The sequence below is a fragment of the Zalophus californianus genome, chromosome 16, assembly GCF_009762305.2.
Source record: "Zalophus californianus isolate mZalCal1 chromosome 16, mZalCal1.pri.v2, whole genome shotgun sequence".
NCBI lineage: Eukaryota > Metazoa > Chordata > Mammalia > Carnivora > Otariidae > Zalophus > Zalophus californianus.
Window position 1 is genome coordinate 9763141 of NC_045610.1, and position 16060 is coordinate 9779200.

Consider the following 16060-nt stretch of genomic DNA (forward strand, 5'->3'; position numbering starts at 1 on the left):
TGTGTTTAATAGTTTAATTTTACCTTTGATTTCCTTGCCTGAGGAGATATATCTAGAAAAATGTTTCTATGCCCATTGTCCAAGAAATCACTGTGTATGTTCTCTTCTAGGAATTTTATGGTTTCAGCTCTTAGATTTAGGTGTTAAATCCATTTTGAGTTTATTTTTCTGCATGATGTAAGAAAGTGGTCCAGTTTCATTCTTTTGCATATAGCTGTCCAGTTTTCCCAGCACTGTTTGTTGAAGACACGATCTTTTCCCCATTGTGTATTCTTGCCTCCTTTGTTATAAATTAATTGACCATATAAACATGGGTTTATTTCTCAATTCTCTATTCTGTTCTATTCCATTGATCTGTGTCTGGTTTTGTGCCAGTACTATACTGTTTTGACTACTGCCACATTGTAATATCATGAAATCTGAGATTGTGAAACCCCCAGCTTTGTTCTTCTCTCTCTCCCGTTTTTTTTTTTTTTTTTTTTTTTTTTTTGGAAAGGGGGTGGAGATCATGACCTGAGCCAAAATCAAGAGTGTTTAACTGACTGAGCCACCCAGGCGCCCCTGTTCTTCTTTTTAAGATTGCTTTGGCTATTTGGGGTCTTCTTTGGTTCCATGCAAATTTAGGATTATTTGTTCTAATTCTATGAAATATTTTGTTGGTATTTTGATAAGAATTACATTGAATCGGTAGATTGAGTAGTATGGACATTTTAACAATATTGGTTTTTCCAATCCATAAGCATGGAATATCTTTCCATTTGTTTGTGTCATCTTCAGTCCTTTTCATTAATATTGAATGTTGAAAATATTATATATTTTTGAAAGGATGAATGAAAAGTAGACATTAGAGATAGTTTTAGATGACTCTTGAGAGAAGACTCCCCCCTCCCCACCATGAAGAGAGAAAGAGAAATGGAGCAATAGCTACAGGAAAATATGGACTAAAGAACAAAAATCTTTTGTTTTATATTTGAGATGGGAGTTTTTATGGCATATTCGCGTGCTGATAACAATGACGCCGTAGTGGAGAGGGTGAAATTAACATTGCAAGACCAAGATGAGATCAGTAAAGAACTAAAACTAAACTGGGTGAGAAAGGTAAAGGGAATAAACTCAAGAAAGGAAAAGGAGGGATTTACCACCGATAGGCAGAGAGGTCACCTCTTCTGCTATCACACTAGAAAAGTTGAAGAAGGTGGATGCAGATAATAGGTCAACCAGTAATGGGAAGATCAAGACATTCTATTATAATAGCTTTTGAACTGAAAGTAAAATATGAAGCAAGGCCATAAGCTTATAGTAAGGAGAAGAAAGAGTTGTGAGAGAGGGAAAGATATATATATATTTTTAAGATTTTATTTATTTTTTCAACAGAGAGAGTGAGACAGCGAGAGAGGGAACACAAGCAGGGGCAGTGGGTGAGGGAGAGGCAGGCTTCCCGCAGAGCAGGGAGCCCAATGTGGGACTCAATTCCAGGACCCTGGGATCATGACCTGAGCCGAAGGCAGACGCTTAATGACTGAGCCACCCAGGCGCCCAGGAAAGATACATAGATTTCATTGGGGAAGCCATGTTGGCCTGATGCTTTTATTATGGAAGGTGTTTATAGTTTCTATTCCTTCTGTAGTTGTAGGACTATTAATATTCCTTATTTCTTCTTGTTTCAGTTTAGTAAATTGTGTTTATCTGGCAATTGATCCATTTTATCTAAAATTTAAATTTATTGGCATACTATCCTCTCTTTTAAATGTCTGTATGGATCTGAGATGATGTTTCCCTTTTCTTTTTTGATTTTTATTTATTTATTTTTTTTTTTGATGTCTCCCTTTTCATTCCTGACATTGACTTTTTTTTTTTTTGTCTTCTCTCTTTTAGCTGAATCAGTCTTGCCTAGGGTTTATCAATCTTATTTGGCTTTTAAAGAATTTTTTTTTATGTTTGATTTCTGTATCATTACTTTCTTCTCTTTATTTTATTGTTTTTAACCATTCTAACATTTAATTTGCTGATCTTTTTTAACTTCCTGAGTTGGATATTTATATCATTGATTTTCAGCTATACTTTTTTATAATTTATTTAAGGCTATCTAGACTTCATCACACCCCATAAAAGACCAAAAAAAATTTTAACAACAACAAACAAAAAAAACCCCTACATTACACCCTCTTTTTATGTAGCAACTTCATAATTACTGAGTTCAAAGCATTTGGTAATTTCCGTTGTGACATCTTTGTCCCTCAGGTTATTTAGAAGTATTTTTCTTAATTTTGTACCATCTGGGGATTTTCTAGTAATCTTGCTACTTTAATTTTTCCTGTGTTCAGAGATGCTGTATATGATTTCAATCTTTACAAATTTCTTAAAATTTGCTTCACCACATGGACAATTTTGAAAACATTTTGTGTGCACTTGGAAAATGTGTAGCCTATAGGTATTGAGTACAGTTTTAGATATATCAAGTTTTTGTTTTAAGATTTTATTTATTTGAGAGAGAGCACACAAACAGGGGGAGGAGCGGAGGGAGGAGAGAGAGGGGGAAAGAATCTCAAACAGACTCTGCATCAAGTGCGGAGCCCAGTGCAGGGCTCAATCTCACGACCCTGAGATCATGACCTGAACCAAAACCAAGAGTCAGAGGCTTAGCTGACTGAGCCACCCAGGCACCCCAGATATATCAAGTATTTTGTGTTGCTAAAATCTAAGTATTTATTGATTGTCAGCTTATTCTATGAGTTATTAAGAAAGATTTTTTTAATGTTTCCCAGTAAGACTGTAGATTTGTCTGTTTCTTATTTTAGTTACTTTATTTTTTTTAATGTATTTTGAGGCTGTGTTATTAGGTAAATACAAAGTTATAACTGTTATACCTTTCTGTTAAATTGGACCTTTTATTCTTCTGAAGTGTCTTCTTTATCTCCATAATGGTTTTTGCCTTAAAGTCTATTTTGCCTTGTTCTAATACCACTATAGCACCTTTCTTTTGGTTATTGTTTACATAGTACCTCATTTTAATTCTGTTATCTTTTATATATCCTTATATTTTGTTTCTCTTATAAGTAGCATATTGTTGGATTTTTGTTTTAACCAATTGTTAGATTTTTATCTTAACCAGATTTTGTTTGTGACCCAGATGGTACAAAATTACTTCTAAATAACCTGAGGGACAGTCTGTATCTTTTGGAGTATTTAGTTCATATTTACACAATACAATTACATGGTGTTTAAATCTGTCATCCAACTGTGAAAGTATCTTGCCTGTTCCGTATTCTTTTTCCCCATTCATGCCTTTAGATTTATTGTCTCTTATTTTTCTATTTCCCCCTCTAATAACTTGATAATTATGAATTTCTAAAATTATTCGCTTAATGGTTAACGTTGAGATTAAAGCATGCATCATTGATTCAGCATGCTTAGATTTTCTCTCTTCCCAAACAACACAAGTATCTTAGAACAACTTATTTAACCTAATTTATATGTTGTTGAAAGTATGTATTTTAATTCTATTTACATGTCAAATCTCATAAGACTATGTTCTATGCAGTCCGTATTCATTTAGATTTATCTATATTTTTGCCTATACTTTCTCTTCATTTTTTTTCTTCATTTCAAAGCTTCTACCTAGGGTTATTTTTCTTCTGCTTAAAGAATACTCTCTAATATTTAATTTTATTCACACCTGCCAGTATCCTATTCCCTCCATTTTTCTTTTTTTTAAAAAAAAAAAAGAGTTCCTCTTTCATTCTTTTTTTTCCCCAAAGATTTTTATTTATTTATTTGTCAGAGAGAGAGGGGAGCAGGGGGAGCAGTAGAGGGAGAGGGAGAAGCAGGCTTCCCGTGGAGCAGGGAGCCCGATGTGGGACTCGATCCCAGGACCCCGGGATCATGACCTGAGCCGAAGGCAGACACTTAACGACTGAGCCACCCAGGCGCCCCTCCATTTTTCTTTTTATCTAAAAATATTTTTAATCTTCTTTTTGGATAATATTTTTGTTAAGTTTAGACTTCTAGGTTGGCATCACATTCTTTCAGCATTGTGAAAATATCATTCCATTGTTTTCTGTCTTACATCAAATCTGTTGACAAGTCAACCATCTGTTTAATTCAGGAGTCAGCAGACCTTTTCTGTAAAAGGTAAGACAGTAGATATTTTAGGCGTTGTGGAAACATAATAGCTCTGTTGCAACTACTCCATTTAGCAATTGTAAGTACAAAAGCATCCAAAGACAAAATGTTAGCCAAAGAATGTGGTTAAATTTCCAGTAAAACCTTATTTATGGACACTGAAATTTGAAATTCATATGATTTTAATGTGTCACAATATATTATCCTTTTAATATATTTTTCAACCCTTTAAAACTGTATATTCTTATCTCACTGGCCATACAAAAACATGTAGTGGAACAGATTTGGCTATAGTTTGCAACCTGTGATCTGATTGTTTCCCCTTGACAGAAATCTGCCTTTCAGTTTATTTTATATTTCCTTTGTATTTCTCCTACTTGGGATTAATTTGGCTTCTAATATCTGTGGCTTGATATTTTTTATCTGTTTTGGAAAATGTTTTGGTGTTAATGTCTTTGAACTTGATTTCATCTCATTCTGTCTCACTTCTCTTTCCAGTCTGCTGGGACTCTTACATCTGCGATAGACCTCTTCACTCTATCCTATTTGTCTCTGTAATGTTTTTTAAAATAATTTTTTCAAGTTTTTCATCATTCTGTACTTCAGTATGCATATTTTCTACTGACCTATTTTCCATTTTGTTAACATTCTCATGTGTTGTATCTACTGTGCTTTTAGTCTTTGAGTTCTTGTTTTCCAGTTCTAGAATTGGCATTTGATTCTTATTTTATACTTTCCAATTATTTGGTGAAATTATTGGTCTTGTCTTATTTTCTTGAATGTACTAATCAGCATTATTTTAAGACCTCAACTGTCGGGATACCTTTTAGATCTGTTTCTATTATCTGTTTTTCTCTTGAATTTTTCCTTTTTCCTTTTTTTTTTCCCCTCTTTTTTTTTAAAGATTTATTTATTTGAGAGAGAAAGAGAGTTGAGTGAGGGGGTTGGGAGAGGAAGAGAGAAACTTAAGCAGACTCTGAGCTCAGCATGGAGCCCAACACAGGGCTCAATCTCACGACTCTGAGATCATGACCTAAGCTGAAACCAAGAGTGGACACTCACCAACTACACCACCCACGTGCCCCTCTCTTGACTTTTTTCTAATGAGACTTTTGTCTTCTTGTATGCCTATTATTTTTCATTGTCAAGCATTGATATGAGAACTTGAAGTTCTGGATTGTGTAATCTTTTTCCTTAGAGAATTATTTGCCTTGGTGGGCTGCTAGGATAAAGGCTGTAACTGTCCCCAGTTACCTTAATTCAATTAAACGTTTAGGTGAACTGGGTTCTAGGGGTGCCCTCTTTGGTGTCCCTGAATCCAAATCTTTGTCCTTTTTTTTTTTTAAGGTTTTATTTTTAAGTAAACTCTACACCAAATGTGGGGCTCGAACTTACAACCCTGAGATCAAGAGTTGCATAGTCTACCAACTGTGCCAGCCAGGCGACCCTCAAATCTTGGTCTTTTTAAAAAAGATTACACTGTGGGGTGGTGGTCTTAAAACTTGCTTGTATATACAATTTGATATTTTACTCTTTTCAAAAAAAATTTATTTGTGAGAGAGTGAGCAGGCATGCATGCACAGGTAGGAGGAGAGGCAGAGGGAGAGAATCCTCAAGCAGACCCTCCACTGAGTGTGGAGTGCAATGCAGGGCTCAATCTCAGGACCCATGATATCATGACCTGAGCCAAAACCCAGGAGTCAGACACTCACCAACTGAGCCACCCAGATGCCCCAATATTTTACTTTTTTTTTTTTAGGATTTATTTATTTATTTGAGACCGAACACAAGCGGGAGTGGGAGAGGGAGAGAGAATCTCAAGCAAACTCCACACAGCACAGAGCCCAACTCGGGGCTCAATCTCACAACTCTGAGATCACAGCCTGAGCTGAAACTAAGAGCTGGACACTTAACTGACTCCACCAGCCAGGGACCCCAATATTTTACTTTTTAAAACATTTTTATACTTTTTTTTAAGTAGGCTCCATGTGGAGTCCAACATGAGGTTTGAACTCACAACCCTGAGATCAAAACCCAAGCTGAGATCAAGAGTCAGATGTTCAACTGACTGAGCCAGTCAGGCGCTCTGCACTTTTATACTTTTTTTTTTAAGATTTTTTATTTATTTGACAGAGATAGCAAACGCACGCACAAGCAGGAGGAGAGGCAGAGGGAGAGGGAGAAGCAGGCTCCCCACGGAGCAGGGAGCCAGATGTGGGGCTCAATCCCAGGACCCTGGGATCATGACCTGAGCCAAAGGCAGACGCTTAACTGATCCACCCAGGCGCCCCTGCATTTTTATACTTCTTTTAAATTTCTAATTAACTGGGGCACCTGGGAGGCTCAGTTGTTAAGCATCTGCCTTCAGCTCAGGTCATGATCCCAGAGTCCTGGGATTGAGCCCCACATTGGGCTCCCTGCTCAGCAGGAAGCCTGCTTCTCCCTCTCCTGCTCCCCCTGCTTGTGTTCCATCTCTCACTGTGTCTCTGTCAAATAAATAAATAAAATCTTTAAAAATAAATAAATTTCTAATTAACTTTCAGGCAATTATTTCTAAATGTTTAAAAACAAATAGGATCGGGGTGACTGGGTGGCTCAGTCATTAAGCGTCTGCCTTCGGCTCAGGTCATGATCCCAGGGTCCTGGGATCGAGTCCCACATCGGGCTCCCTGCTCAGCGGGAAGTCTGCTTCTCCCTCTCCCACTCCACCTGCTTGTGTTCCCTCTCTCACTGTGTCTCTCTCTGTCAAATAAATAAATAAAATCTTTAAAAAATAAATAAATAAAAACAAGTTGGATCAAAACCTTTTGTGGATAGTGGAATGTTTCATGACTTTAAAATTCAAGGTGTACGTAGTTTTGATCCGGTTTTTTTGACAGACTTTCAGGAATGTTCTTAAGAGATAAAAAGGTTGCAAAACTACCCTTGATGATTATTATTACTATTTGAAACATTAATAACTATAAATATTAATTTTGACTAATTTGCTGTTCAACTACTTTCTGAAAAATCGTAGTGTTTTTTTCCATAAACGTCTGATTAAAAAGTACATACAAAGACTTGAATAAACCACCCTGGGAAATTTGAGAAAGCCCTCATACAAAGAGCTAGCAAGCAAAGAATGAGAACAAACAGGAAGGATGGTTGGGAACAAATGCCCTTATTTGAGAAAAGCCTCATACAAAAAGCTAAGCAAAGAATGAGGACAAATAGAAAGTATGGTTGGGAACTAATGCCTGGTTTGTAGAGTAAATGGGAAGCAAGAAAGTAGTCACAACTTATGAAGAATGATCTGGGGGGGGAAGTTCACTGTAAAGGGAATGAGAAAAGTAGTATTTGAGATCCTTAGATTCTAGGAGGGTTACCATAAATGAATTTTTTTAGTAGGGGAAAAACTGAGTTTACTACTTTGGTTCTTGGCTCAACCAGCCTCCCTCAAACCTACCTCTTTCTTCTTAGAAAACAAGGCCAATTTGCAAGCAGTTAAAACCTCATATTCATTATCAGCTGAGGTTTCCCTTTTATTATCCTGTTTACTGAGATCTTCCTAGCTTAGGAAATAGGAGTCATTTGATTTGATTTGATTTATTTCTTTTTTTCCCCCAGAGTTGGAGACCAAACCTGCAACCAAGAATGTATCAATCGAGGATATTTCTGAAGATGTATCACAAGAGACCATAATATATAAACTCACAGAGAATGGTCTATGGAACTCCAGAATGGGAGGATTATGGAAATGGAATGAAAGGATATTGAGATTGCAAAATAGTCAGGAAAATCATTTGAACCAAAAAATAGTTACTCACAAGAAAATTTCCTCTGGTCAAAGAGGCTTTAGATTTGGATCTATTCTTTTTCCTGAAGCAGGAGTTATCAGAGAAGAACCCCACAGCAAATGCCAAACACATGAAAATTTCACTGAGAATTTAGATTTGATTACAGATACACATATGGGGAAGAAAATTTGCAAGGATACAGAAGGCAGCAAAGCCATAAGGCCTACTTCAGAACTTACGTTAGGGAAAAAATACAATAATAAAGAAAAGCCCTATAAATGTAGTACATGTGAAAAGTCTTTTCGTTATAGGTCACTACTCATTCAACATCAGAGAACTCACACTAAAGAAAAACCTTATGAATGTAATGAATGTGGGAAAATGTTCAGCCAGCCTTCATATCTCAGTCAACATAAAAAAATTCACACTGGAGAAAAACCCTATAAATGTAATGAATGTGGAAAGGCCTTCATTGCTTCTTCATCCCTTATGGTACATCAGAGAATTCATACTAAGGAGAAACCTTATCAATGCAATGTCTGTGGAAAATCTTTTAGCCAGTGTGCTCGCCTTCATCAACACCAGAGAATTCAAACCGGAGAGAAACCCTATAAATGTAGTGAATGTGGGAAAGCTTTCAGTGATAAATCAAAACTTGCAAGACATCAGGAAACTCACAATGGAGAGAAACCCTACAAATGTAATGATTGTGGCAAAGCCTTTAGGAATAAGTCATATCTTAGTGTACATCAGAAGACCCATACTGAAGAGAAACCATATAAATGCAATGAATGTGGGAAATCTTTCAAGAATACCACAATTTTTAATGTCCATCAGAGAATTCATACTGGAGAGAAACCCTTTAGATGTAATGAATGTGGGAAAGCCTACAGAAGTAATTCAAGCCTTATTGTACATATAAGAACTCATACTGGGGAAAAACCCTATGAATGTAATGAATGTGGGAAAGCATTCAATCGTATAGCAAATTTCACAGAACATCAAAGAATTCATACAGGAGAAAAACCTTATAAATGTAATGAATGTGGGAAAGCATTCATTAATTATTCATGCCTTACTGTACACCACAGAATGCATACAGGAGAGAAACCTTATAAATGTAATGAGTGTGGAAAGGCCTTCATGCGTTCTTCATCCCTAATTATACATCAGCGAATTCATACTGAAGAGAAACCTTATCTATGTAATGAATGTGGGGAATCTTTCAGAATAAAATCACACTTAACTGTACATCAGAGGATTCATACTGGAGAGAAACCATATAAATGTAATGAATGTGAGAGGGCATTTACCAAAATGGTAAATCTCAAAGAGCATCAGAAAATTCATACTGGAGTGAAACCTTATAAATGCTATGATTGTGAAAAATCTTTTAGGACTAAGTCGTACCTTATTGTACATCAAAGGACACATACTGGAGAAAAACCATATAAGTGTAATGATTGTGAGAAAGCTTTCACTAATACATCACAACTTACTGTACATCAAAGAAGGCATACTGGTGAAAAACCCTATAAATGTAATGAGTGTGGGAAGGTTTTCACAAGTAACTCAGGCTTTAATACCCATCAGAGAACGCATACTGGAGAGAAACCATTTAAGTGTAATGACTGTGGGAAAGCATTTAGCCAGATGGTACATGTCACAGAACATCAGAAAATCCATAGTGGAGAGAAACCCTATAAATGTGATGTCTGTGGAAAAGCCTTTAGGAGGGGTTCATACCTAACAGTGCATTGGAGAACACATACTGGAGAAAAACCCTATACATGCAAGGAATGTGGAAAAGGTTGCATCACTCTATCACAGCTAACTCTACATCAGAGAATTCATACTGGGGAAAGGCCCTACAAATGTGAAGAATGTGGAAAAGCCTTCAGAACCAACTCAGACTTTACTGTACATCTGAGGATGCATACTGGAGAAAAACCCTATAAATGTAATGAATGTGGAAAAGCCTTTAGGAGTAGCTCAAGCCTTACTGTACATCAAAGAATACATCAAAGAGAAACTCAACTAATATAAAGATTAATAAATCATTCATCCAGATGCCAACTCCACAAGAAGAATCATAAACTGTGTCTTTTATGAATGTGGGAAAACTTCCAGGAGCAATTTATCAGAAAATACACACCTAAGAGATACTTTAGAGGGGGCACCTGGGTGGCTCAGTCGGTTAAGCATCTACCTTCAGCTCAGGTCATGATTCCAGGGTCATGGGTTCAAGCCCCACATCAGGCTCCTTGCTCAGTGGGGAGTCTGCTTCTCCCTCTGCCCCTCCCCCTGCTCTTGCTCTCTCTCAGATAAATAAAACCTTTTAAAAAGAGAGAGAGACTTTAGAAACATAAGAATGTGGTAAAGCATAGAGTCATATTAAATCTTAGAAGTTCTAAGAAAATTCACAATAGAGAAAAATAATGGACAAATGAAAGTATTCATCCAGATTTCATACTTTATTCACTTAACAAATCATCTTCAATGAATTGCCTATATATTTTTTGCCTATTTTTCTATTGGTTTGTCTTTCTTATAAATTTGGAGGTGCTCTTATGTATTTGAAATATTAATCCTTTTTCATGTGTGTTGCAAATTTTTTTAATCTAGTGATCGTCTTTATGCTTTTTTATATAGTAAAAGACTTTAACATTTTAATTGTTCATAGTAAGATATTTATACATTTTCCTTTTTAGATTGTTAATTTACTCTTTTAGTTAAAAGGGTCTCCTTAATCCCTGATTATACATTAGTCTCCTAAATTTGTTTCTAAGATTTTGGTTATTTTTTACATTAAAGTCTTTAATCCATCTGGACTAGATGGCTAGTCATAGAAGAGTAAATGGCCATTAATCTCTGAAAATGTTATGAACCTAAGGAGCACTCAGGGAAATGCAAATTAAGACAACCAGTGAGATGTCACTTCCACTTCGTGGAGCTGGCAAAAATTAAGAGATCTTTTGCTAGTGGGTTTTGGGGAGCCATCTACTTTTACAAAAAGGTTCTATCAGCTTATATTTCCACCAGCAATTCAGCAACATATATTTTAAAAGTTTTTAAATAAAATTTTAAAATAAAAATACTTTGACCTAGCAGTCTCACTTTGGGAATCTGCCCCCACAGAAATAACATCATCAATGCATAAAAATACACACAAATAAAGAGTTCTGTCGAAGTATTGTTTGTAGAGACAAAGTAGAAAACCAAGTGGAGACAAATTGAATGCCCATTGATGGGGGAATGGTGGAATAAATTGTGATATAACCGTTCTGTGGAACAGCATGATAGTAATTTTTAAAATTAGTTATTTCTACATTAGTTGAACTCAAGGTATTCCCACAAATTTTAATAACTAATTGCTTTATTACAGAGCTTTATGTGTACAGGATTTTATTTTTGTTAATGATTACACCCATTTAGGTGTTGAGCATGGAAACAAGTATATATACCAGAAGAATGTATACCAGGCTGTTATTATTGGTTACCTTGAAGGAAGGGAGAAGAGAAGTAGCAGGATAAATGGGGGAAAGGACTGGAATTTTTTTTTTAATTTAAGTGTAGCATGTATGGCTTAAAACTCAATGTAAAACTGTATTTGTGTGAACTTTTGAGAACCATGAATGAAAGGATGGTCTCTGAAAAGTTAATGGTTGTTTTAGAGTCATGGAGTATCCAGTATTTTTTGTTTGTCTGACTTCTGCACTTTTCTGTAATTCATAAGTTTTTATTTTCAATGAGCATGTAATATTATCATAAACAGTAAAAACCTATTTTACTCGTGGAGGTAATTCACTGGACACGTGTTATGTACCAAGAATTACCCTAATACGTTGGCAAGGTAGGGGCAGTCGTGGATCTAAGAGCATGGGAATTGGTTCTGATGCTGCCTAGATTCCAAAGAAGTTACCCAGCACCTCATTCCCTCTACCCTCTTGGTTTCATTTGGAGGAGGTAGTAATTTCAGACAAATAGAAAACATATCCAAGAGTATCTGGAACTTGGCGTCCAGGCTGTAGACTACAGGTCTGCAAGCCTCAAGAGAAGTTCCACCTTCAACATGACACTGAAGAAAATGTCACAATGGTGAAAAGTTCCATGTACAGCCTCACAGAACGTTCCGTGATGGATTAGAGAGAGAGGAAACAGCCAACGATACCCAAGCCCATAAATGAAGTCTTGGAAGTTCTGGAAATACTAAGAGTCCTGGAACAAAAATGAGAACCTAGAGGCTGCAGCCTTGATACCAGAAGACCCTAACAGACCATGGACCTGATATCCAAAAAGGACAAGACATGATGAGCTATGCTTCTGTGGAGGCTGAAGAAAAGAGAATCCAATACCCCTCCCACAATGTTAGAATATGTATCTATTTAATATTGGGAAGGGGATATTGGACAAATGATACGAGCTTCCTCCCATTACAAGTGAATAATTTGACACTTTAAAATGACCATTTCTGATTGAATTTTAATAGTGGAACTTCAAACTGTTACCAAGAAACATACCTCCTTTGGATGTAATATACCAGTTTCTGATTGGAAAGTTTGAGAGTTAAACCTTTAAATATTACCCCTAAAAGACCAGGCTGTTAAAGCGTTGACATAACTTGATGCCTAGTCTGCTGGCTGCTCCTTTCTACCTCCTAATCCTCACCACACATAAAACCCTCTTCCCTGCCTTAGAGCCAAGCATTTCAAGAAGAGGAGCATGGTCAGGTTCAAATGACATAACTGAAGAGTGTCCACAGGGTTAGGGGATGGAGATGACACAGGCCACCTTTACTAGAGCAATTTCAATGGAGAGGAAAGGCGACAAAGCCTGATTCTAGTGTGTGGCAGTATCTCATTATAGGTTTAATTTGTATTTCCTTTGTGGCTAATGATGTTGAATCTCCTTTTAGGTGCTTACTGGCTTTTTGAATATCCTCTTTTGAGAAGTGCCTTTTCAAGGCTTTTGCCCATGTTTTTTAATTGGGAACGCTTTGTTCATTTGTAGGATTCTTTCTATATTCTGGGTGCAAGGTACTTTTTGGATACTTGTGTTACAAACATCATCTCTTCATCTCCAGCTTGCCTTGATGTCCTTTGATGAATAGAAGACTTTAATTTTAGTGAACAACTAATCAGTCTTTTATGATTGGTGTTTTTTGTGCCCAGTGTAAGAAATTTTTTCCTAATCCAAAGTCGTAAAGATATTTTCCTACATTCCCTTCTACACTTTTCACTTTTAGGTCTAAAATCCATCTGAAATTAACTTTTATGTGTGGGGTAGAGGTCAAATTAATATTTTCCATACAAATACACAATTTATTTGACATCATTTAATTGAAAAGGCCACCTTCTCCTTTCCCCCTTGTGTCATAGTGGTATTATGATAAATCAGATGATCATATATGGGGGTCTATTTCTAAATTATCTATTCTGTTCTTTTATTCCATTGAACACCAAATGTTCTTAGGGTAAACAGATTTATAGTAAGTCTTGACGTCTGGTGGTATATGTCTTCTAATTTTGTTCTTGTTCAAAATTGTCACTGCAATTCTAGATCCTTGGCATTTTCATATACATCTTTGAATGATTTATTTTTTCAATTGTTCCACACCGAAAAGTTGAGATTTTAATGGGCATTACATCAAATATATAATTTACAAGAATGGACACTTTAATAATATTGAGACACCCAGTCTATGGGCATGTTATACCTTTTCATTTATACACATCTTTTAATCAGCAATTTTTATATTTTTTCAGTGTAGAAATTTTGAACATTTTTATTTGGTCTTATGTATTCAGTGTTTTAACGTTATAAATGCTATTATCTTAGTTTACAGATTTCTGCCAATTTATATCAAATATATACAGTTGATCCTTGAATAATACAGGTTTGAACTGTGCAGGTCCACTTATACACGGATTTTTTTTCAATAAATATATTGGAAAATTTTTTGAAGATTTGGGACAATTTGAAAAACTCACAGATGGACCATGTAAGCTAGAAATATTGAAAATTTAAGCAAAATATATCATGAATGCACAAAATATATGTGGAAAATAGTCTTTTATCACTACCATAAAATATACACAAATCTATTATGCAAAGTTAAGATTTGTCAAAACTTACACACACAAGCAGACCGTACATGATGCCATTTGCACTTGAGACAAATGTAAACTAAAAGATTCAGCAGTGATAACTGTATAAAATTAACTGTCCCACATCTGTATTTCTGTAATAATTTTGTATCCACCTGCTGGTATTGCCTTAAGCTCAAGTGTTGTATACACTTAAAATGCTGTATGACACTGTCACGGAGCAGTTCATCTCTGATAAATTGTATATTACAGTACAAAGTCCTCTCTCCCAGTTCACGTATTTTTCATCATGTTTAGTGAAATACTGTAAACCCCCAAATAACACCAGGGGACCCATATGAAGTGCCACTAATGATGCTGGAAGTGCTCCCTAAAAGAGAAGTCATGACATTATAAGAAAAAGTTGAGGGCGCCTGGGTGGCTCAGTTGGTTAAGCAACTGCCTTCGGCTCAGGTCATGATCCCGGAGTCCCGGGATTGAGTCCCACATCAGGTTCCCTGCTCAGCAGGGAGTCTGCTTCTCCCTCTGACCCTCTTCCCTCTCGTGCTCACTATCTCTCATTCTCTCTCTCTCAAATAAATAAATAAAATCTTTTTTAAAAAAAAAAAGTTGAATTGCTTGATATGTACCGTAGATCTAAGTCCACAGCTGCAGTTGCCTGCCATTTCAAGATAAATGAATCCAGTATAAGGATCACCGTAAAAAAAAAAAAAAAAAAAAAATTTCATGAATCTGTCACTGCAGCTAAGCCAGCAGGTGTGAAAAGTTTGCACTTTTTGTGAAATACCTTTTTATCATACTGAAAATGCAGCTTTTATGTAGGTGCAGAACTGTTATAAGTAAGACATACTTAGAGACGCATATGATTTGAGAAAAAGCGAAGTCTATATGGCAACTTCAAAAGAAAAAGGAAGATGAAGGATCTAAAGCTGGAAAATTTAATGCCGCAATGGCTGGTTTGATAATTCTAGAGGTTTGGCTTTTTAAATGTCAACAAGAGAAGCAGCTTCTTCTCACCACGAGGCAGCGGATTAGTTCCCAGACACCATTAAGGAAATCATTGAGAAGAAGGAATATCAGTCTGAAAAGGTTTTTAATGCAGACAAAAGTGCCCCATTCTGGAGGGAAAAAAATGCCACAAAAGACATTTATTAGGAAGAGAAGCAAATACCAAGATTTAAGGCATCGAGGGATAGGTTAGCTACCGTTCTGTGCAAATGTAGTTGGGTTTCTGCTCAGGACTGCCCTTATCTGTAAAGCTGCTAACCCCTGCAGCTACCAGGCTTTTGGTTGGACAACAAGAAGGTCTGGACAGCAAGAACTGCCCCCCCCCCTTTTTTAGAAACTTTGTTTCCATTGGTTCCAACAATGCTTTGTCCCTGAAGTCAGGAAATACCTTGCAAGTAGGGAACTGCCTTTTAAAGTTCTTTTGATACTAGACAATGTCCTTGGCCACCCAGAACCTCATGAGTTCAACACTGAATGTGTCAAAGTGGTCTGTTTGCCCCCAAACACATCTCTAATTCAGCCCCTAGACCACGGGTTCATAAGGACCTTGGGAGAGCCCTGATAGAATATCAAAAAGATCTGGAAGGATTACACCACTGAAGATGCCATTGTTGTTATAGAAAAAGCTGTGGAAGCCATCAATCCTGAAACAAATTCCTGCTGGAGAAACTGCATATCAGCTTATCATCACAGGTAAGTAATTCTTCAAAAAATATAACAAGGTTTCCAGTACTGTATTATGACTATGACTGTAATACGGTATGCCATAAACATTTTATAGCAATTTATTCAGTAATATATAGGCTAGGCTACCGTGACACAATCTTATTATACTGCGCTACCACAAAGCAATCATATTGCTGCTTTTTGTTTTTAATGCATGATGTGTAGTGCCTGTAAATAAATGTACATTTTTTGCACATTATCTTTTCATTTTGAGGTCTACTGTTAAATAATACATATAGCACCACAGTGTTTTGTATCATAAGACAATATTGATGTAGGTACTGACAGATGATTCACCTTGTAAACAGATCATGTAAACTT

At 36.3% G+C, this 16060-nt stretch overlaps 1 protein-coding gene across 9 annotated transcripts in view; it reads left to right on the forward strand.

Moving 5' to 3' along the window:
* ZNF624 (zinc finger protein 624) overlaps window positions 1-14487 on the forward strand; it is a 45690-nt gene extending 31203 nt beyond the window's left edge. For all 9 annotated transcript variants that reach the window (XM_027624953.2, XM_027624954.2, XM_027624955.2 and 6 more), the window contains one exon: window positions 7729-14487. In XM_027624953.2, coding sequence (XP_027480754.1) covers window positions 7729-9944 — 2216 coding nt within the window. In that variant the 3' untranslated portion in view covers window positions 9945-14487. The remainder of the gene's footprint in view (window positions 1-7728) is intronic.
* Window positions 14488-16060: the final 1573 nt, after the last annotated feature.